Raw genomic sequence first — 23,807 nt, forward strand, 5'->3', positions numbered from 1 at the left:
CATGGTACTATTGAATTCGGACTCTCCACCTGTATCCTTCCTCCATCGACAAGCTCATATCTTACACAGATGCTGATTGGGCTGGATGTTCAAACACAAGATCTACCTCTGGGTATTGTGTATATCTTGGTGACAATTTGATCCCTTGGTCCGCAAAACGTCAACTTACTTTGTCTTGATCAAGTGCAGAGGCCGAATATCGAGGAGTGGTTAATGTAGTGTCTAAATCATGTTGGATACGAAATCTACTTTTATAACTTCATTGCTCTGTTACAAAAGCAACGTTGGTCTATTTTTACAACATTAGCGCCGTGTATCTATCCGACAATCCAGTTCAACATCAACGCACCAAACACATCGAAATTGATATACACTTTGTGCGGGAAAAAGTTACTCGCGGTCAGGGGATTCCGCTACAACTGTTTGACGATTTTAGGGATAGTTTCAACATTTGTCGACTACGGGGATGTATTAGACTTTTTTGTTTTTGACAAAAGGGGTGTATTAGCCTATGTAAATATAGAAAAAATATTATTAGAGTTTATTGCATGTAATTACTCATTAGTTTGTTGAAAATTATTAGGGATATTTATTAGCTGTTCTCAACAGAGAGAGACACACATGATATATATATATATATATATATATAACACCCATATCAATGAAAAAGGGCACGGCCAATATTTATCCTTTATCATACTTTCTCCTTCTATCAATTTTTCTTAGTGTTTTTTAGTATCTTACTTTTATATATTTTCTTTGTTTTGAAAATTCTAGTATCAAAACTCACATACTTAAGTTTATGTTCGGTTGTGTATCAGTGCACCACAATTAAACTAAAAAAGAAATAGGATAAACATTTGAGACAAGTTTTTGTCACTGATATGTAAAAAAGTGGATAAATATTTGTAACTAATAATGATAATAAAAAAATACAAGATAGTGACAACAAGACAAACATTTGTCATTGATACATGAAAAAATACATAAAAAATGGATAAATATTAAACGTTGATAAATATATATAAAAAAGAACAATTTTTTTTTGCTAAACCAGGAGAAAGGATAGGTATAAGTTGGCACCCCTCTGAACCCCCATCCTATGCCGCCAATTCCAAAATTTTATTAAAAATGGAGAAAAGTATATACAAAAGAGGGGGACTAGACCAAAACCCTCCAAAAAGCAAAATCAAACAAAACCGGAAGGAAAAACCAACCGCCTAAGGGAACCTATATCTAGGCACATCACAATGGTCCTTATAAAAATCAGCATGCAATTCGGGTGGTGACACCGACAACCAAACCGTACCCTGAATCGAATGACCCATATTAGCCAACTTATCTGCACAGCAATTGCCTTCTCGGAAAATATGTGAAGAAATAACTTGAACACCTAATTTAGAAGCATTATGCCATCAATTTCAAAGCAAAAGTGGAATCACTTTCTAACCATAAGTTTTTCCACCAATTGTGGGCAGCATACTCCAGAGCCAAAATAGAACCATGAATTTCCGCAGTAAAAACAGAAGAAATTCCCAAATTACAGGTAAAGGCACCAAGGAAAGTACCTAAGCGATCACGAAACACGCCACCACACGTGATTTCCAATGACCGAACCATCTGTATTCACCTTCAATCATGGCGCAGAGGGTGCCTTTAATCAGACGATTATGATGGGAAACCGAGAAGGAATCAAGAAGAAGAGCATATGAAGCAAGACACTTACCCACGGAAAGATTACCACTCATACCCACTAAGGAGTGCAACCAAACCCTGGCTGCGTGAATCGTGGCCGTATTCAAAGAAAACCATAAAGTATTTTGAGACATCCAGATCATATGCAATGTGTGCACCACAAATAAATCAAGAACTTGAGAAGAGTAATGTGGAGGGATACACAGAAGCAGCGACTGAAAGGAGGTAAGGTCCATAACGTGGTTTAATTTTCCCCCAAGCCAGTTCCAAAGATCCGCTGCAAAAGGGCAGCAAAGAAATGCTCTGATGTTTCATCAGTTTTCGAACAAAAACTGCAGACTGAAACAATAATACAACCCCGGGTACAAAGATTCTCGTCGGTGGGCACTTTACCATGAATGAGACGCCAAAATATAAATGAATGAGAGGATGGAATACAAGTCTTCCATATCATAGATGCCCAAGGAATAATAGTATCAACAGGCTTCAGGAAAGTGAAAGCTAGTTTAGCAGTTAACTTACCATCAGCTGAATGTGGCCAAACAAGCGAATCAGGAAGGTGGGTGCGAGGCAAGACAATGGAACCCAACCGAGCTGCCACCCCAGGAGTGGCCAGCACCTCCACAGAAATATCCCAACCCCCATCAACAATGACATCCGCAACCGAACCAATAAAATCCGCATGAAATAAAGGGTCAATTTGAAGCAGATCAACCAAAGGTTCAGCAAGCCAGTTATCCGTCCAAAAATAAATATTTTCACCGGTGCCCACAATCTATAGTTATTCAAAAGTCTCATGATAAGCACGCTTTTTGCAGGATGCATGCCCTAGTCTTCTACTTGGAGCTCTTACTATCCACTGCTTCCTTGAGTTTTGTCCCTAACGCAAATGCCAGAGGAGGGGGAACAGCATTACCAATCTGCCTGTGTTTGTGTATGATGTTACCATAAAATTGATAGCAATCTGGGAAGCCCTGCATTTATCAATGAAAAAGATGATAAGTAAAAAATGATACCGGATCATATGAGAATTTCCTATCATAATTTTCAAACCATGAACATCTTTTTCCTAACCACATATTTGGATAGCATGAGCAGAATTCTTCATAATAAATTGAATGAAAATAACAAATTAATCCACAATAGTTAATGAGTTCAATAGTCTTACTATTATTTTCTAAATTGCTTGCACAAATATCTATACAACAAGTGACTGAACGTCTCTATAAAATTTGTTTATACAGTTGGTAGATAATATTATTAATATTAATTAAATCCATAGTTAATTTCCAATTTGGTTAGGTTTCATTTCTTATCAAAGCATTTAGGGTGACAAGTAACTTAAGCGATAGACTTACTTGAGATCGGGCACATTCACGAACAGTAAGAATTCTATCTTGATCAGGATGGAAGCACATTCCAACCTTCCCCATTGGCTGAGGGTCAGTGATGGAAGTTGGAAAATTTCCTTGCCAGTCCAACCTACCAAACAGTCCCTTCCATTGATTATGCCTCTTAGCAGTGTTAGGCAAGCACCACGGAATCAAATCAACAAGTTGTCCACTTGACAGTTTTATCTGTACATTATATTTGATAACATCAATTAGATTAACAGCACAAAAAAAATGTCATGCTAAAATTCACAAAGATTTCAGTTTACCTTTTCATCTGGAAGATCACGCCAATCACAACCTGGTCTCTTGGGAATTTTCTGACAACGAATCAAGTTCAACTCATTCATCTCCTTTGATATATGATCAGTCAACACAGCCATATTGCCTCAAATTTTCTTTTGAAACCATGACACATGATCGCTTTGGTACTGCAAGCATAAAGCCAAGTGTGTAAGAGTTTGACCTTTTACCTCAAAGGATAGAGTCGGAGAAAATTGTAAATAACCATTAGTCTCCCTTTTGATAAGTGCTAGAAAGTTGTATTTTAAATGAATATTCAAAACACTTTTATTACTTGTTTTGTGTTTGAGAGAAAATTTTGTAAATGGTTTGATGAGAGAAAAAGAAAAACGAAAATGATAAGAAAATGTTGGTAATGGGTGGTTAAGTGAAGAAAATGTTGGAATTCGTAACTGTCAGAACTGCTGTTACTCGCAAGGGCGAGTCATTTGGTAGTCAACGCAGTCAATTACCATTTACTCGCAATGGTGAGTGATTGTACTCGCCTCGCGAGTTATGACAGTTTAAGTTTTTGCTTTCTTTCTGACTTCTGTTATGAATGAATTGGACATGCACTATGACTCCTACACCTAATATGCATAAAACAGTAAATATCTTACAAAGTTGGGTTGCCTCCCAACTAGCGCTTGTTTAACGTCGTTAGCTCAACGCCTTTTTCGTTAGGGTGGCCAAAATGAAACGGACAACACATCATGTTTTGTAATTCTGCGCGTTGGGAGGAATTCCATGAACTTTAGGTGCAGCTGATGTGGAGTCCATATCCTCCCTAATATGCATAAAACAGTAAATATCTTACAAAGTTGGGTTGCCTCCCAACTAGCGCTTGTTTAACGTCGTTAGCTCGACGCCTTTTTCGTTAGGGTGGCCAAAATGAAACGGACAACACATCATGTTTTGTAATTCTGCACGTTGGGAGGAATTCCATGAACTTTAGGTGCAGCTGATGTGGAGTCCATATCCTCCCTAACTTTGGTTTGTTGAACAAGGCACATATCTCATCTATGACCCGATCAACTCCACCTTGTTCACTTTCTTCCCCTTTCCTTCCATTGATTCTTCCTTGCTTAGTATCCGTTCCTTTTTCTCTGTCACCTCCATCACTTCTTCATTTTCAACAGTTTTGGCCTCTTCAGTATATGGTCGTTCTTGAGGAAATTCTTCTTTGTGTGATGTGTCTATTTCTTGTGCACCTTCCAGTGTTGTACCTTCCTCAGTTTGATCAACTCCTTCCTCAACAATCTCACTGAATTCCTCATTCTCAGTTGAAACATCTTCGTGCTTTTCATGAAGGAATAGATTGCTGATTTGAACATCTATGTCTGAAAGTTGCAGCTGCATTTTCTCCATTTGACATGATAAATTTTTCAATCTTTGGTTAGTATCTTGCATGAACAGATTCAAAATATTTTCCATCTTCGGTTATCCGTTCATCTTCAGAAGGATATTGTTGATAGGGTTCATACTCAAATTGATTGTAGAGGTTGAAACCATCATGATCAGCCATGATTTCATTTAGGTAGAGAATCTGAAACGGATATAACTAACAAGAAATTTTTCTTTGTATACAAAGAGGGGTTAGTGCAAATAACTATACAACAAAAAAAATATTTACAGAGTATATACCGATGCTTAAAATGATAAAATAGTCGCGATGTCTACAATATCTAAACGCCAGTCCCCGGCAGCGGCGCCATTTTGATGTAGTATCAAAAGTAAGTATTTTTGTTTATCGTCTCCGTCAGAGTCTTCCATCAATATGTTATCAGAAAGCGTCCCAAACGATGATTCACCCCTCCATAAGCATCTAGCCTGCCCTCAGGCCAAGAGACATAAGTCTGATAGGCCTCTGGTGTCATAAACTGGGACATCACCTCCGGGGGTACCCTGTCTGCTGCCGCATCAAATACTGAGACTGCTAAAAATATGTGTTAGCACGGTTAGTTGCCTCCAGCATGTTTCATGTATGAGTATTGCACTGGTGTTGCCATTGGGCGTAGTTTGCAAAATCAAAAGCAGCGTTGTGTGGGGGTCGAAATGTGAAAAGTGGGGCTGTGGTTCAAATTGTGATGGTGGTGCCCGAGAAGAGGATGCTTGCTTGCCTTGACTTTTTTTGGTTTCACCAAAGATGTAGTATTTGATGAAGTTATCAGTGATTGGGTTGCGGATTGTTTCATGGACAACAGTGGGGAGTCTCATGCCGGTGTCCTTGATGAGACCCATGATGAGACCAGGGAAAGAGAGGCGAGCCTCTCTTTCACCTCTTCCTTGAAGTGTGTCCCTTGATTTACTACATCCTTAAGGCATCAAGGTGGACATTGCCCGCACTATCGCATGGGAACTCCGGCTGGTCACACTTCTCCACATCCTACAATCATCTCTGTCTCCACATTTCTCCATTATAGCCCTGCATTGCAATCACTTATGAGTCAGTTAAATGTGTACCTCTTTATTCAACCTTGTGGCCTGTTATATTTTCTCTCTCATATCATTTACCTAAGAATAACATTGCAATTGTTAATAAACACCAATGCTTCAGGATGATTAGCTTTAAACGCATTCCCGGCTGGTTCTTCATACTCAATAGCCCATTTAGTTGATGAAACACCTGAAACAATGAAAGCAGTAACATGAGTTACATTATGCATATATACATACATTTGATTTTCTTTCTATAACGAAAAGTGGAGTTAAACTTACCAAACTGATGCAACCCCTCTGATAAGCCACCGCATCCTGCAAAAATGTCCAAGGTTGCTAAACGTTTTTCATTTGATGTTTTTCTTTCTAGATCAGGCTCTGAAATGCTATCTCCCTCTTTACATTTTCCCTTTTTCTTTCTAGCTGCAGCATCAGCTGTACCACTAGAATATTTTACTTTGATATGTGATGGCAACTGTCAAGCAAATGAAAAATAAAATACTTATTCAGTGTAAATCATATATGATCCTTATGCTTGCATCATAATGGAAAACATGATATATTATTCCATCTGTGTAATACCTAAAAAATTAATCAACACTAAACTATACTAAATGAAATAACTGGTTGAAGTTTGACTGAAAAAATCATGGCAGCAAAGCTATCTATATAGAATACAAAGATTAAAAATTTGAGTATCTAAACCCACTTGGGTTGGCCTGGTGGTATTGGCTTGGGACCTGGCAGTATGCTTCTCCTCGAGGTCTCAAGTTCGATTCCCTCCGGTGCCAATTTAGTTGGGCTCGTTTAGCTTCTTCAAAAAAAAAAAAGTTGAGTATCTAGATTTGACTTTCATCCACTAATAGGGTAGAGTTTAACACTATCAGTGAACCACATGTATGACATTGGCAACACCCATCTCAAAGAGCTGACGTTTAATACAAGTGAAAAAAAAACCTTGGATGCTATAATGTGGCAGTTTTATGTTTACTTGGTATAAAAATATTTTACATTGTTAGTGGATTAAATTCAAACTCTATTAAGAAGTTTGTATAGAATTTAGAATGCAGATACAATGAGACGAGGCAACAAGATCAAGCTTTGCCTTGATTTCATCAGTGTAACACTCCTTAGAGTAATCACTGAAAGTTATATAAATCGGTAGAAGGTTCAATAATACAAAGTCAAATAGTCCACTACTTCAAAATAAAGTATAAAAACTTCATAAAACATAAAACACCAATGCTTTTGCAGATTTATCTGAGGATTAACAAGCATATTATAAAAGTTATAACAGGGTCAAAAATACACTACCTTCTTGAGTGCTCCAGTGGCAGGATCATACAAGAGCTCACAGAAGAAGACATTATGGAAGATTCTGGGGGCACTTCCTTCAGGGACGTCAATCTTTTTCCTGACTTCACATTTACCTTCTATGGATTGTACAGATATTGTACATGTTTCATCGCTGTAATACACCTAAAAGCATAAAACATGATATCTGAGTCAATATAAACAATTGCACAGAGACAATGAACAACAATATGAACGCACAAAGATCAGGTCACTTATCAAAGTCAATTCAGAACAAGTATGAATGACTTAGTACCAAAAATAAAAAATCATTAAGTTATAATAACTTGTATATGTAACTTTTTACCTCGTGTACATCAGAACAATATGCCTTCTCACTTGATACATCTTCCGGTCGGAAGAACCTTCTGACTTTGATCTCTCTAGATGTTATTTCAGCTTGTTTTGTTTCCTTCTTGGCAATGATCTCGAGCACTTGGCATATAACATAAGCTTTCAATCCTACGTTTCTCCCACTCTTATGAGTTCCCTGCTCTATTTTTTCCTCAAATTCAAAAGGACTGACATAAACATAGTCATTGAGAGAATATTCAGTTCCCTCCAATACAAAACTGGACTTGGATGAATTTACTTTGAAAACGTCCTTCTCCTCTTCGGCTTCCTGTAACTTGCAAGATTGACAGACGCCTGACCCTAGACCCAGCGTATCAAACGGAAGGCTAAAGAAAGCACCTCTTTCAGGCCAGTACAAGCTTTTACAGTAATATTCAGTAGGCAATCCTTTCATTTTCCTTTCTTCTGCTCTTTCCCTGTCGATTTTATCTGCAACGATGTTAGCCTTTCGATGTTGATGCCCCCAAGGTGTTTTTTGGATGGTTACAATATTTATCTGCTTAACATCCTGCAGTCCTAAATCCTTGCACTCATTAGTCAAAAACACCTCTCTCTCGTTAGCTGCATTGCCAAGAACAGTCTGGCAACCACCATCCTGCATAATCCTACCATGACACATTTTTTTCCCACCCTTCGATTCAAACATAAATTCAACGTAATATATATCAGGAAGTTCATCCAATTCATCTACTTCCACCGACACAGATATTCCAACAGAGACAACTTCACCATGAATAATTGCCTGCTTATAAAGAAGCAATCCAGAACTGGTCTTCCCTTCAGGACCCCCTTCCCATCTAATTTCTCCGTCATCAGAAAACGCTTTAGTTTGTTTGGAAACTGAGTGCGGCTTTTGCATTCCCTCCAACAGTACTGTCTCCACCTCCGCATCCTCATCATCATCCTTTACTTCACTAGCAATTACCACTTTTGAATCCTCTGGCAAGTGGTTTGAGTAATACTCTCCCCATATTTTGTTTATCAGCTTTGTTGTTGTGGCTTGCATAGCTTTCCTTTTGGATACAACAGGGGCCATTGCAGCCCTAGGATTTAAATTTGGCTCACTCCTTGGCAACACTTTCTTCTTCTTCATCAACCATTTGGTATGGTGCCGCGCTTCCAATTTGCTCGTAAGACCGGCCACAAAAGGACACTTCCTGATCTTTTCATCTGGAAATTCTGCAAACAGTTGCAGAATTATCTGTCCGTGGACAACAACATATCTCTCCACAGCCAATGGATCAGAAGAAATGTATGACTTGTTGTCTTGACTAAACCCAGATACTCTTTTGATGACATCTCCGAAGGAAAGTCGTGATACACGGCTCTGCTCCTTCAACAATGTGATGATGCTTATAGCAATCCTTGCAGTTTTCAATACGGTGTCATACCAAGGAGAGTACTGCTTTGATGGTTTGCCAAGTCTATACCTGAAAGAAATCAAATATGGATGAATATTTTTCAAAGCAAATAGGACATTTATAACAAAATATTCTTAGATCTGTGTAAATATGCACAAATATTTCACTTAGATGACCAGATTCATTGATGATAGTTGACAGAATAATTGCAATAGCTTTATCTACAAACGGATTATACTTACAGTTTGATACTCACGTAATCAAATGAATTCTCAAATTTTATTTCATTTCAAATAAGATTGCTCTAAAGTATAAACATAACAGCCAAAATTATTATCATACATATACAGAAAAGAAAAAAAAAATATAGATAGCATTTAAGTTAGAGAAGAGGTACCGTACCAGGCCATATCTGTTCGGATGGATATGAAAACCATAGACGACCCAAATTCAATCATCCATTCTTTTATAGCACTCAGATAAATTGGAATTCCATAAGTGGCCTGTTCTCCAGAAGCACTGGAAGATTAGCCAGCCTCTTATCGAGATTGAACCCACTTCCATCATCTGAAGTCATTACACCTGATCCAAAGATTGTAACATCTATCTCTGAGCAAGGTTTCATAGGAAGAAGTTCCAAGGAAATCAATCTAGAATCAGAGTTGTATAAAGCCCAATTATGCAGCATGCTTCTAGGAAGGTCGTCAGTGTCATACACGTCATAGTCATTATCAAAAACGATAAATTCATCTGTTTCTTGAAGAAAAGTTTTGTAATAAGCAGGGAGAGGGTAATCATTGGCTATCTCGTCTTCATTGATTTTGATATAGAATTTGTTAGATGAAGAAGATGATCTAGGGTTTTTCCTCTGCTTCTTTGATTTCCAGTACTCTTCTTCCTGCAAGAGTCTTGCTAGCTTTGCATCTTCATCTTCTTCATCCACAGAATCCATCTGATCCTTCATCTCTTCATCCCCGGTTCCCGAACCAATCCTTAAAGTTGCATTTGATGGCATCACTTGTGCATTTGTAAAGTTTGCTTCTTTCTTGCTCTCATCTCTAAGAGCAGCAAGAGCAGGAATCTCTGTGAACCCCTTGTCATTGGCCTTCAAGGTCAGGTCTAAACCAATGAGCGGCAAAAGTTATGGTGCATAAGCCATAACTTATGCACCATGCATAAGTTAATCACAACCATCAGATAACAGGACACTTGTAATGATCCTATGGTTCTCAACTCAGACCCCACAATCTTACTCCGTTTTCGCGAAACTGCTATCTTTCTCCGTTTTCGCGACTGCATTCTTTGCTCCGATTTCCGACGTGGTTTTCCGGCTACGTCACTGCGTGATTGCGCCGATTTCACCGGCGAACCTTGCTTCACGTTGGGAGTGGTTATGGTGCATAAAGATTTTCTTATGCACCGTGCATAATTGCTTTTGGAACCCGAAGCCATTTTGTCATACCCCCCCCCCCCAAAACCAAACGAAACCAAACTAGCCCATTTTGTCATTTCTCTTTCTCTTTTCATTTCTCTTCTCTATTCATTTCTCTTTTCTTTATTCTTCAAAAAACCAACCGTTCATCGCCATCACCACTGTCGTACCGCCGTTCAGTTACTCACAACCTCGCCGTCGCCGATCAATTGCATTTTCACCATCATCATCACCATCGTCGTTTTTCGTCAACATCATCATCATCCTTCGCCATAACCGTCACCGTAACCGTCATTCACCATCCTTCACGCAAGCATCTTCATCATCATCACTGTGCTTAAACATCATTATCACCATTGAAACTCAACAAACAGCAAATGATGAAAACAAAACAGGTTTGAACTTATCTTGTGCTTTCAAGTAATTACAATGAGTTTTGAAAGTGTTTCTGTTAGTTGGAAATGGTTTTTGTTTAATTTGGAAAGTAATTGCATCTGTGTAACCCTAAGTTGACATTTTAATTTCGAATTGTGCTTAGGTATCAATTAAAATGTGTGGTTTGTTGGTTTTTATAGGTTTATAAAATGGAAATTGAAATTTATTATAGGTTTAGAACACATTTGGAAATGTTGATTGATTATAGGTTTTGAAATGGTTTCATAAGTTCTATTTGAAAGCTTAAGTTGGAATTTGAGCTGTTTCGGGTATAATCTTTTGATGAACAACTTAGGAAAGATATATTAAATTGGTATCTGAGTAATTGTGAAATGATAAGCTGTTCTATTAATTGTGAAATGATGATTAAGCTGCTTTGGAAGTGCTTAAATGAGCAAAAAGTGAACTTCTGGTGCAAGGACTGAAATGGAAATTTTGTGCATGCTGGTTGATTAACTTATGCTCAAACTTTCCATTAACTTATGCTCAAATTGGTGTGGGGGAGAGGATTTAGGTTGCATCATTGCATTTAACTTCAGGAAATTTAAGTTATCATCTCCATAAACCATTTCCTCAACAGATTTGTGATCATCTTTTCACAGTTCTCCCACTAACCAAGTCCATTTATCTTCTTAAAATGAATCTATATATATCATTTTTCAATTGTGCATGTCTAGTTAGAACTTAGAAGTTACTTTAATAAAATGTCCATATTGTATTTGTTTTTTTTAATAAAATAATACCAAAACCATTTTTCTATGGAAATGGTTTCTATGTGTTGTACACTAAAACCATTTGGTGCTGGTAATTGTTTTCTTTGGATTAATGTCTCAAGTATAGTATAATCATTTGATGCTGGTAATTGTTTTCTTTGATCCAGGTTAACAAATCTAACGACCTAGGGCCAATTCCAAACTTCAGTATTACGCAATTAGAGCAGGAGCAAGCATCTGATGACGATAATGGAAAAAAGAATGGTAAAAAGATGGAAAAGAAGCCGGATCAGATAAACCGTGGGAAAAGGAAACAACAATCTGATGAAGGAAGTTCAGATGACAAAAATGCAAACAAGAGTGGTAAAAAGATGAAAAAGAAGCCGGATCAGAAAAAACAACAATGTGCTGGAGAAGAATTTGATGAAAAGAAGAGTATTTTTGTATACATATTCTTACTTTTATTATAGTTGCCATATGCTACAATACCATCTGCCATATTTTGTATACTAATTGCTGTAATTTTGTCTGTTAAGCTAATGAATTTAGAGTTCCCATACTGCATCAGTCCATCTGCATCATTTTATAGCCTATCTATTACGTTTGTTCGACTACTTAAGCCGTGCAACTTATTAATCCTAACTTGGTGAAAACACACCATTCTCCTTCATCACTTCCAATTGAATCATAAGATCTTAATACAGTAAAATTAAAAACAGTTGGAATTAATGTCTCAAGTATATTATTAATATACTGTCTGAAACCATTTGGCACAAGGAATGGTTTCAGAAAGTTTTACACCAAAACCATTTGATGCTGGTAATTGTTTTCTTTGGATTAATGTCTCAAGTGTATTATTAATAACTTTTTGTTAATCTCTCAAGAATAATCATTTGATGCTGGTAATTGTTTTTTTTATCCAGGTTAACAAATCTGATGAAGCAAGTTCTGATGACAAAAATGGAAAGAAAAACTTGGATGTCGATCAACGATTGAGGCACAAGCTTAGCATACCTAAGGTCTATGACCTTATGAAGTCAAGGTCTATGACCTTATGAAGTCAATAGATGGAAAAAGAAGAAAATACCAGATAATTCAACTTTTGAATGAGAGTGGGTTTGGAGGAATGGTTCGTATATGCAAATGGACAAAAATCCACAAATTCTTTGTGGAATGGGTTGTCAGACACTTTGAAAAGGAGAATATGTGGATAAGACTGAGCAAGACGGATGTGCTCCCATTGAAAGAAGAAGATGTGCACAGAGTGTATCATCTCCCAATGGCGGGGGAGCAGATCAACATTAAACTTTGCTCAGAAGCAGCAATAAAGAGACTCAGGGTAGAGTTAGGATTGGATGGTGATTATTCTCCATTTGTCAAGGCGACAGAGTTGGAGATAAGACTGAAGATAATGGAGAAACCAAAGGCATGGGTAAAGGGTGCAATTTGTCTTATAATTCACAACATTTTGTGCCCCACTAACAACAGCTTAGTTTCGCTACATTATGCTCAAGTATTAGAAGAGGCTTCATCTTATAACTGGTGCTCCCATGTTCTCCAATATATGAAAGACGGATTGCAAAATCCGGAAGTGGCAAATCCATTAGCGGACTTCCACTTCCTAATGGTAATCATTCTCTCTCTCTCTCTCTCCCCCATATTTGTATTTGTATGTTGGCTGCGGTAATATATTCATATTTTTAGCTTCAAACCATTATATATATTCCTATTTTTATGTTGGCTGTTTGTATGTCTGAAACCATTTTGCACAAGGAATGGTTTCAGACAGTTGTCTTACAAAACCATTCGATGTACATAATTGTTTTCATTGGAACTGCATGCATACATAGACTATAGGATCATGATGAAGAAGATGATGTTAATTATGATGATACTAATTATTTTGCAGATTAATTACATGGAGAAAATGGGGAAGAGAAGCCCATTCCTTACAGGAAAATACAAGCAGCCATCGCTTCGTGATTGGGATGTCAAGTCGGCAAACCAAAACCTTCAGAAGGTGCATGAGCTTATGGGGCTGGATAAAGGATTGACAGTTGGGGTCAAAAGACTGCAGACCACCGATGATGGTCTGCTTGTAATGTGTTTTGATGCAGATACATGTCCACTATCTAAGGTGAGAGAAAATTAATGATATTCATGCAATGTTAATGTATAAACCATTAATTTATCTTAAATGGTTTTAAGATGTTATACAGTAAAACCATTATTAGTATTGTTAAATAATTTTACTTGCTAGTTTAAATGTTTTTCTTCATTTTTGTTTTAAATTGATACAAATTAGTAGTAATACTCTGAAATACTATTAGTGTTGTACGTCTGAAACCATTAGTATTGTTAAATAATTTTACTTGCTAGTTTAAATGTTTTTCTTCATTTTTGTTTTAAATTGATACAAATTAGTAGTAATACTCTGAAATACTATTAGTGTTGTACGTCTGAAACCATTTCAGAGTATTACTACTGATTTGTATCAGTTTAAAACAAAAATGAAGAAAAACATTTAAACTAGCAAGTAAAATTATTTAACAATACTAATGGTTTTATTGTATAACATCTTAAAACCATTTAAGATAAATTAATGGTTTATACATTAACATTGCATGAATATCATTAATTTTCTCTCACCTTAGATAGTGGACATGTATCTGCATCAAAACACATTACAAGCATACCATCATCGGTGCTCTGCAGTCTTTTGACCCCAACTGTCAATCCTTTATCCAGTCCCATAAGCTCATGCACCTTCTGAAGGTCTTGGTTTGCCGACTTGACATCCCAATCACGAAGCGATAGCTGCTTGTATTTTCCTGTAAGGAATGGGCTTCTCTTCCCCATTTTCTCCATGTAATTAATCTGCAAATAATTAGTATCATCATAATTAGCATCATCTTCTTCATCATGATCCTATAGTCTATGTATGCATGCAGTTCCAATGAAAACAATTATGTCCATCGAATGGTTTTGTAAGACAACTGTCTGAAACCATTCCTTGTGCAAAATGGTTTCAGACATACAAACAGCCAACATAAAAATAGGAATATATATAATGAAATGAGAGAGAGAGAGAGAGAGAGAGAGAGAGATTACCATTAGGAAGTGGAAGTCCGCTAATGGATTTGCCACTTCCGGATTTTGCAATCCGTCTTTCATATATTGGAGAACATGGGAGCACCAGTTATAAGATGAAGCCTCTTCTAATACTTGAGCATAATGTAGAGAAACTAAGCTGCTGTTAGTGGGGCACAAAATGTTGTGAATTATAAGACAAATTGCACCCTTTACCCATGCCTTTGGTTTCTCCATTATCTTCAGTCTTATCTCCAACTCTGTCGCCTTGACAAATGGAGAATAATCACCATCCAATCCTAACTCTACCCTGAGTCTCTTTATTGCTGCTTCTGAGCAAAGTTTAATGTTGATCTGCTCCCCCGCCATTGGGAGATGATACACTCTGTGCACATCTTCTTCTTTCAGTGGGAGCACATCCGTCTTGCTCAGTCTTATCCACATATTCTCTTTTTCAAAGTGTCTGACAACCCATTCCACAAAGAATTTGTGGATTTTTGTCCATTTGCATATATGAACCATTCCTCCAAACCCACTCTCATTCAAAAGTTGAATTATCTGGTCTTTTCTTCTTTTTCCATCTATTGACTTCGTAAGGTCATAGACCTTAGGTATGCTAAGCTTGTGCCTCAATCGTTGATCGACATCCAAGTTTTTCTTTCCATTTTTGTCATCAGAACTTGCTTCATCAGATTTGTTAACCTGGATAAAAAAAACAATTACCAGCATCAAATGATTATTCTTGAGAGATTAACAAAAAGTTATTAATAATACACTTGAGACATTAATCCAAAGAAAACAATTACCAGCATCAAATGGTTTTGGTGTAAAACTTTCTGAAACCATTCCATGTGCCAAATGGTTTCAGACAGTCTATTAATAATATACTTGAGACATTAATTCCAACTGTTTTTAATTTTACAGTATTAACATCTTAGGATTCAATTGGAAGTGATGAAGGAGAATGGTGTTTTTTCACCAAGTTAGGATTAATAAGTTGCACGGCTAAACTAGTCGAACAAACGTAACAAATAGGCTATAAAATGATGCAGATGGACTGATGCAGTATGGGAACTCTAAATTCATTAGCTTAACAGACAAAATTACAGCAATTAGTATACAAAATATGGCAGATAGTATTGTAGCATATGGCAACTATAATAAAAGTAAGAATATGTATACAAAAATACTCTTCTTTTCATCAGATTCTTCTCCAGTAGATTGTTGTTTTTTCTGATCCGGCTTCTTTTTCATCTTTTTACCACTCTTCTTTGCATTTTTGTCATCTGAACTTCCTTCATCAGATTGTTGTTTCCTTTTCCCACGGTTTATCTGATCCGTCTTCTTTTCCATCTTTTTACCATTCTTTTTTCCATTATCGTCATCAGATGCTTGCTCCTGCTCTAATTGCGTAAGTCCAATACTGAAGTTTGGAATTGGCCCTAGGTCGTTAGATTTGTTAACCTGGATCAAAGAAAACAATTACCAGCATCAGATGATTATACTATACTTGAGACATTAATCCAAAGAAAACAATTATCAGCACCAAATGATTTTAGTGTACAACACATAGAAACCATTTCCACAGAAAAATGATTTTGGTATTATTTTATTAAAAAAAACAAATACAATATGGACATTTTATTAAAGTAACTTCTAAGTTCTAACTAGACATGCACAATTGAAAACTGTCAATTAAATTTCTCCAATACTTCAATCAAAGGCATAACAATGCAGGCGCTCAACAACAAAATAACAGAAGCCAGACCAACCTGTTGTTGAGATATAAGTATAACTAATAAATTAAGTTTCAACTTTACAGGACCATAATACAAGTAGTCAACATCAAATCAAAATAACAGAACACAACTTTCTTACATAAGAAACTATAGGTTTACTAAACTATTCTACTAAACTATAGTTTTTACAATTGATTTTTACCATTGTGAAAAATTTGATACAATATTATGACAGACTAGGCACTAAAATGAATGACAATTATAATTTTACACATTTTCAATTTCTCACACAAAGTCCATTCAACTCATTGAACTAAAAAATATGATCTAACTTGCTACTGTTTTTTAAAAGGCAGGCCATTAAAAAACAGTTGATAGGAACCAGCCACAAAACCATTTCAAGGAATTGGCCTTCTCACATAAAGTTAATGCAACACTTTGCAGAATCTTTTGACATAGATCATCCCAAACAAATAGTACATCAATTAATTTAAACATATCAGAATGATAAAAGAACATGTAGCAGGAAATGTTGGTTAAAGACCACAATCATCAATAAATGATACTAACATCAATAAAGCACCAGAGATATTACTATCCAATGAATTGAACCTTTTGAAATCAGAGAGTAATAAAGTACACACTAAATCCACAATATTTAAATCCTTTTCTAACTTCTATCTACACGTTTATATATAATGGTTTTGGAGTACAACTCACCAAAACCATCTCCACAGCACAATGGTTTTGATATTAGTTGTTCTTGTATTTTAAAATTTGGGCTGAAAGTTTTAAGGGATGAGATTTATGTGAAAAATTCATCTAAACCAAACAAAGGATTTAAATGAAGATGTAATGAGCTTAAGTGAAGATTCCATATGTAATGAATTTTGATAACTTAGATTCTAAACCAAACAAAGAAATTGTTAAAAACAGTTCCAAAGCAAATCAACACTCTGAAACCATTTCCACATCAAAATGGTTTCAGAGTAAAACTTGTGAAAACCATTTACACAGCATATTGGTTTTCAGAGTAAAATGGTTTTCTATATGATTTTTAAACAAAACATACTATAATAAGAAACAAGTCAAGAGTATGAAACCATTTCCAGAAATTAAACAAATCAACACTATGAAACCATTTCCAGAAATTAAACCAATTCGAAATTAAACTGTAAATTTAGGGTTACATATGCAATTACTTTCCAGAAACAATTTCCAACTAACAGATGAAATTAAACTGATTGTAATTACTTGAAAGCACAAGATAAGTTCAAACCTGTTTTGTTTTCATCTTTTCCAACTGTTTTGCGGCGATGATGATGAATGAATGCGGTTATGGTGAATGCGATTTCCGGTTATGGAAGTTTGTTTCCGACGTGATTTGCAGTGGTGGAAGTTTGCGACGTGATTGTTACCGTTTCCGACATGGTCTGCTTCCGGTGGTGAATGCCGTTACCAACGTGAATGCGGTTTGCTTCCGGTGGTGAATGTCGTTTCCGACGTGAATGCGGTTATGGTGAATGTGGTTTCTGAACGGTTTCCGGTGGTGGAAGTTTGTTTCCGACGTGATTTGCGGTGGTGGAAGTTTGGTCGTGTTTGTTACCGTTTGTGTGGAAGACGGTGATGTGTGTTGTTTTGTCTTGTTTGCTTGCATGGTGAAGCAATTCCTTTGGGGTGTAGGAAGCAATGCAATTCTATTGGGCTAGGTGCATAATGGGCTGGACTAATGCAGGCTTATGCATGGTGCATAAGTTATGGCTTATGCATGATAACCACACCCCTCATGGACCGTGCCAGTCCAGCAAGTAACTCATCAAGACTTATGTCAGGGTCTCCACCAGCAGACTTTTTTACCTTTTTGTATACTTCAATGCAAGCACGGGCCTTTTCAAAGAATTGATCGTAGTATTTTTTGTAACTAGCAGCTGATTTCTGGCAATCGTAATCAGCAATATCAGTTGAGATCCATATCACAGGAGCACCTTCTTCATAGCCAGATATATCCCACGATTCAATTCGACCAAAGCCTTCACATCGGACACCTTGCTCTTTTTTCTTGTCTACGCTTGCTTCCAGTGGCAATATAAGTCCAGTGATGAACAAATCATTGATTTCACGCATCTCAAGTTGCTGTGCTGCACCAGATTCATCATGAAGGATAAAGTCTGTGATTCTTCTATTTGGGCGGCCATCCTCCTGTCCAGCAGTCATACGGACTAGATTCATCTCAAGTTGCTGTGCTGCACCAGATTCATCATGAAGGATAAAGTCTGTGATTCTTCTATTTGGGCGGCCATCCTCCTGTCCAGCAGTCATACGGACAGCTAGAAATTCTTCTTCTACAAACCGATCCTTCTTTGTTTCAATAAGATCAGACTTATCAGACTTGGAAAAAGACTTCTCCTTCAAATTTTTACTTGCTGCACTTGCTGATCGTTTAGACATTTTACAAGTAGGAGCAGGCTCACTGCTCTCTGACAAACTTCGCTTCTTTTGCTTGCCACCAGCCATAACTTCCTTTCAGCGTTCGAAACAACGGGGTCTTCTTTACTCATGATGTCCTTAACACCTATTTTGAACAAAAAGAAAAAAAAATTACATATCCGATAACGAAACCAAGTATTGTAAAGGCAACACAGGGGATCAGAGCAGCGTGTGAAATATAAATACGGAATTTATAAGCATAATAATCATCCACATTGCCTGAAAAATAGAAGGATAAAAAGGGAAAGGAAATAGAACATTCTCGCAAAATCAAATCAATAATAAAAATATACAAGAAATGGGATCAAGGAAATAAACAGGGATACATCTGAAGATCTGAAGGCAGAACAAGCATATCTATACAAATATCATTCCTCAGATATTTTCACATAGCAAAAATAAGATTTAATAGAATTACAAAAAAAAAAATCTGTGATTAATTCAAAGGATAAGAAAGGGGGGGGGGGGGGGAAACGATTAGCACAGAGCAATGGGAAAAAAAGATGACACCCATTAAAAGATATAAATGGGTGTAATTTTTACATATGCCCCGATAGTTAATTGAGATTCACACAAATCAATAGCAATTAATTTAATTAAACCTCACATTTATTGGGAGCTAACACCAATTTTAACTCTACGCAAACATCAGATAGATTTCCAAAGGATTTTATCTGTTTTTTCTTTGTTTCCTTCTTACTGTTTTTTTTTACAAGTGTTTTCCTTCATACTGTTAAAATATTAGAGGTAAAAAATCTACATAGAAATGTGAAGTTTAATTGCTCTTTTTCTGTAGATCACAATACATTTCTAACATCTTGTAATTAACCCTAGCAGTATTGCATTAATGAGCACACATTAGTTCCACAATCTACCACTGCTGCAAAATTTGAATTGAAAAATTTAAAGTCATCAAAACAGAACAGCGAATCACTTATTAGTTAACCAACCAATAAGCTTGGTCATCAATGCTCATAATAAGTACATCAAACAAAAATAAACAATTCATTCAAGTCATAGAACATATTAAATAAAGCACTGCAGTTAACAACACAAAACCCAAATTAATAGAAAATTTCAAACAAATCTATCACGTGATATAATTAAGAAAAAGTACTAATTCTGAAAGTGCTATTGTTTCCTTCACTGAAATCACAACATAAAAATTAACTTAAATTCGCAGACAGTGCAAATCCGCTACTGTTGATTAGGTTTACGGTTGAAAATTTCAAAGCATACACAATCAACCAATCTGTATGTTTTGTTTACAGTTGAATCATTTGAATCATTTAGATCTAGATTGCTTTGGGATAAATGTATGCTTGAAGGTTTTCAACATTAAACCAAATCTAACATTAGGTTTTCTGAAAGTTCTTCAGGGAAAAAAAACTAAAACAACTGTTCCCTAGGTTCCAATATATCAATAAACAGTGTTAACCAGCCCCAAAAGAAACCATTTGCAAAATAACAACAATAATCAGTTGAAGCCTAGAAAAGTTCAAAGCTGTAATGGCTTCAAACTCGAAGCTAGAACCACAGTAAAGCTCAAATCACAGCAACAATGACAATGACAATAATCACTGCTTAGAGAGCAGATCATGGCTGAAAAAAACAGCAAAAACTGTCAGTTGAGGACTAGCAAAGTTCAAAGCTGTTATGGCTTCAAACCCTAAGGTAGAGCCACATGAAAACCAAAAGATCGAATCAAAACAACAATGACTAGAAAAATAATCACTGCTTAAAACGCAGATCATGGTTGAAGAGACAACAAAAATTTCCAGTGAAATCCTATCGAATCACAAAAGCTACTATGGATTCAAACATAAACCAAAGTTCCAACCTCGAGTCCGCTGCACTGTTTTCCCAAGGTAAATTCCGATTGCCCCGTTCCCCTCGACCTCTAAACCGCCTTTTAACCAAGGACGAAAGGGCGAGGGCTTACAGAAGATCCAAATCGGATAATACCTCAGACAAATGATGACTTGGACTTCAGATCGAACACTAACCACAAATCACAACATTTGAAATATTTAACACAAAAATCCTTCAAAAACATAAATGGGTATGAACAGATTCAAATAAAAAACCGAAAATTCAACTATAAATCTTCAAACATCATAAAAAACTACACACACACAAAAAAACCATTAAATTATAAAAAAATTACAAAACGAAAAAAATCAAATCTTTAACATATAAATCACGAGAAAACGTAAAAGGGTATCAGAATATTCAATTAAAAAAACAAAAAATAAAAAATAATCATAAAAAACAACACACACACACACACACAAAAAAACCCTTTAAATCAGAACAAATAAACACAACCCAAAAGCACTAAACAAGTTTAATATACCTGCAAAATCAAAAAACAAAGCAAAATTTGAAGATTGATGCGCAAAAAAAAGAGATGAATAAAACCCTAGAAAAAAGGAGTATATTTATATTACCAGGATCTGAAGAATTGAGAAGAGAAGCGGAACCCATGAGTTGAATGATTTTCCTTAGAGTTTTGTTGAATCGAGGTGAATTTTGATGAATCGTTTTTTGTTGTAGATGGAAAGAAAGTGAGGGTTTTGTGAAATTGTGTGATGGAAAAATTGAAAATAAAATCAATATGTGAATAACGGCTAATTTCCACTATATTATATTTTTTGATAATAATGCATGTCGCATATATACATATATAGTTTACATAATAAAGTCAAATAAATAATTCCACTATTGATGCATTTTATAAGAAGTAAAAACAAGAAAATTTATTGCTATTGCCGTTGCAATTTAGCCGTTATTCAACGGTAAAAATATTTAGGCTTCAGTTTTGAAAAGCAAGGTAAGAAAATATTACTGGCCAAATCAATTTTCAATTCATTATAATATTATGATTGGTGCTAGTCACACCCAAAAAAAAAAGTTACATTAATGTAAATTTAGTTAATTTGAAATTTTTATTTTAGTTAAAGGGTATATTCATTTTAGGGTGTAACTTGTTTTTTTTTTTGGTGTGACTAGCACCAGTCTAATATTATTTAGGAGAAATGATATTTGTACAACCACTTTCTCACAACTTTTTGACAACTTTCTCTCTCATACTCACACTATCCTCTTACTCTCCCTCTTCCTTTTTCTCTCTCCATTGTTTTTGACCAATGAAAAGAGAGAAAAATAAGTTGTCACAATAGTTGTCTCATATGATTGTTTAAATAACACTACTCATTATTTAGAGGTGTATGAATTCTGAATTGCTACCGTTGCCAAAGTATACCACGTATCCATTTTATACCACTCTTACCACATCAAATAGTGGTGTCTTTACTGACAAGCACTGTGGCATGGTTGAAAAAGCAACTTAAGCACCCCGCGATATTTATGCTCTTACACTTTTCATTTTTATATTTTTTTAACCATATATTAGTTTTCATTTATATATATATTAAAAAAAATAAGTTTTTTTTGGTCAAAATTATTTTTTATAATTTTTTAACCATATATTATATTCGCGCAATTGCGTAAACTGATTTCTCTAGTCAGATAGAATCATAATGGATGATAAAACTTTGTTTTAAGAGATTTAACAATATCGTATTTCTAGAGTTTAATTCAAATTTAAAGGTGTATTTGATCTGTTAAAAAATGAGGGACAAGACATAACAACACTAGTTATACCGCATTTGATTTGTAAAATTGTTTCAGGGACAAAACAAGATTGAGGCAGGTGACAAGACAAAATTAAAATTTGTGTCCTTCACAAAATCATAGTACAACTTTTTGTCACACGTACAAGTTATATAAAATATCAAAATAGCTTTTTGTCCACTAGAAATCATATAAGATCAAAAATCATTCAATACCATAAAAGTATGTCATGTGTTGGTCTGTCTTGTGTTGTGTTTATAACGCCCGAGGCTGATGAGGGCGGGGAGTGGTCCGGCTCCTGGCATGCTTCTAAGCAAAATTGAATCACATCGGAATGAGAGGGACCCTGAGGCCGTGCAGGTATGGGATTGCATGGTTGAAGGCCGGCTTATAAGAATTGTTTAGTACTACCTATATCAACAAGATGCATCTTTTTTTCGGTAGCTCATTCCATAAGAACTCCATAGTTAAGCGTGCTTGACTTGGAGCAATTTTGGGATGGGTGACCTACCGGGAAGTTTCCCGATAAGCGTGCGAGTGAGGACAAAACACGCTGAAAAGACTCGTGTTGGTTTGTGAGGTCAATCGGCAATCCTAAAAGCAGTCTGGGATGTTACAGTGTTGTTACGTCTTCTGTTGTTCCGTTCAACACTTATTGTTTAACATATCAAGTTATAACTTTCAACTTTCATTATTGTAAGAGAGAAAAAAGGGAATGAATCATAATTTTGGTAGAAAATATATTGAAATTTTTTATAATTTCTTAACTTATTGATATTAGCTTATAATTTCATATTTTATTAATAAAACATTAAATTATTGATGTTAATAAATTAATATAAATAATTTGTTACATTTAATTTTCACTAAAAGGAAGTATAAAATAAAAATATGGTGCTAGTCACACCCAAAAAAAAAAACAAGTTACACCCCAGAATGACTAATATACCCTTTAACTAAAATAAAAATTTCAAATTAATAAATCATTTCATCCATCGCTTAATCACTGAAACCTGGAAACGTAATCCTAATTCATGTATTCCTCTTTCCAAACACTCACACCGCGTTTTTGAAAGATATCTCTCTTTCTCATCAAACTCGCTCGCTCGCCGCATCTCCACCATTTCATTTCAGAGCCCATCGCAGTTTAAAGGTACATACGTAAACTAAATCTACACTAACCTTTGTAAACTGAAATTACACTAACCTCTTATACGTAAACTAAATTTACATTAACCTAAATTGAACATAAGTAAACTTAATTTACATTAACCTAAATTGAAAATAAGTAAACTTAATTTACAATAACCTAGATTGAACGTAAGTAAACTGAATTTACACTAACCTACATACGTAAACTACACTAACCCCTTTTATATACATACACGTAAACTTAATTT

At 35.7% G+C, this 23,807-nt stretch overlaps 3 protein-coding genes and 1 pseudogene across 3 annotated transcripts; 1 reads left to right on the plus strand and 3 right to left on the minus strand.

The window, feature by feature from the left end:
- Window positions 1-940: 940 nt before the first annotated feature.
- Window positions 941-21,435, minus strand: LOC25488718 (DNA (cytosine-5)-methyltransferase 1-like; annotated as a pseudogene).
- On the minus strand, window positions 4,250-5,684 carry LOC112420419 (uncharacterized). Its single transcript, XM_039832231.1, has one exon. It carries the CDS (start codon window positions 4,800-4,802, stop codon window positions 4,389-4,391), a length of 414 nt encoding a protein of 137 aa, XP_039688165.1. The 5' UTR covers window positions 4,803-5,684; the 3' UTR covers window positions 4,250-4,388.
- Window positions 10,016-18,050, minus strand: LOC112422563 (uncharacterized). The gene is made up of 5 exons (XM_039832229.1): window positions 17,564-18,050; window positions 15,728-16,009; window positions 14,567-15,247; window positions 14,105-14,332; window positions 10,016-10,638 (listed from the first exon to the last, which is right to left on the minus strand). The coding sequence occupies exons 1-5, from the start codon at window positions 17,576-17,578 to the stop codon at window positions 10,636-10,638; spliced, it is 1,209 nt and encodes a 402-aa protein (XP_039688163.1). The 5' UTR covers window positions 17,579-18,050; the 3' UTR covers window positions 10,016-10,635.
- LOC120579647 (uncharacterized) lies at window positions 12,623-13,674 on the plus strand. The gene is made up of 2 exons (XM_039832230.1): window positions 12,623-13,082; window positions 13,365-13,674. The coding sequence occupies exons 1-2, from the start codon at window positions 12,660-12,662 to the stop codon at window positions 13,605-13,607; spliced, it is 666 nt and encodes a 221-aa protein (XP_039688164.1). The 5' UTR covers window positions 12,623-12,659; the 3' UTR covers window positions 13,608-13,674.
- Window positions 21,436-23,807: the final 2,372 nt, after the last annotated feature.

Source organism: Medicago truncatula, chromosome 3, assembly GCF_003473485.1.
Source record: "Medicago truncatula cultivar Jemalong A17 chromosome 3, MtrunA17r5.0-ANR, whole genome shotgun sequence".
Classification (NCBI taxonomy): Eukaryota; Viridiplantae; Streptophyta; class Magnoliopsida; order Fabales; family Fabaceae; genus Medicago; species Medicago truncatula.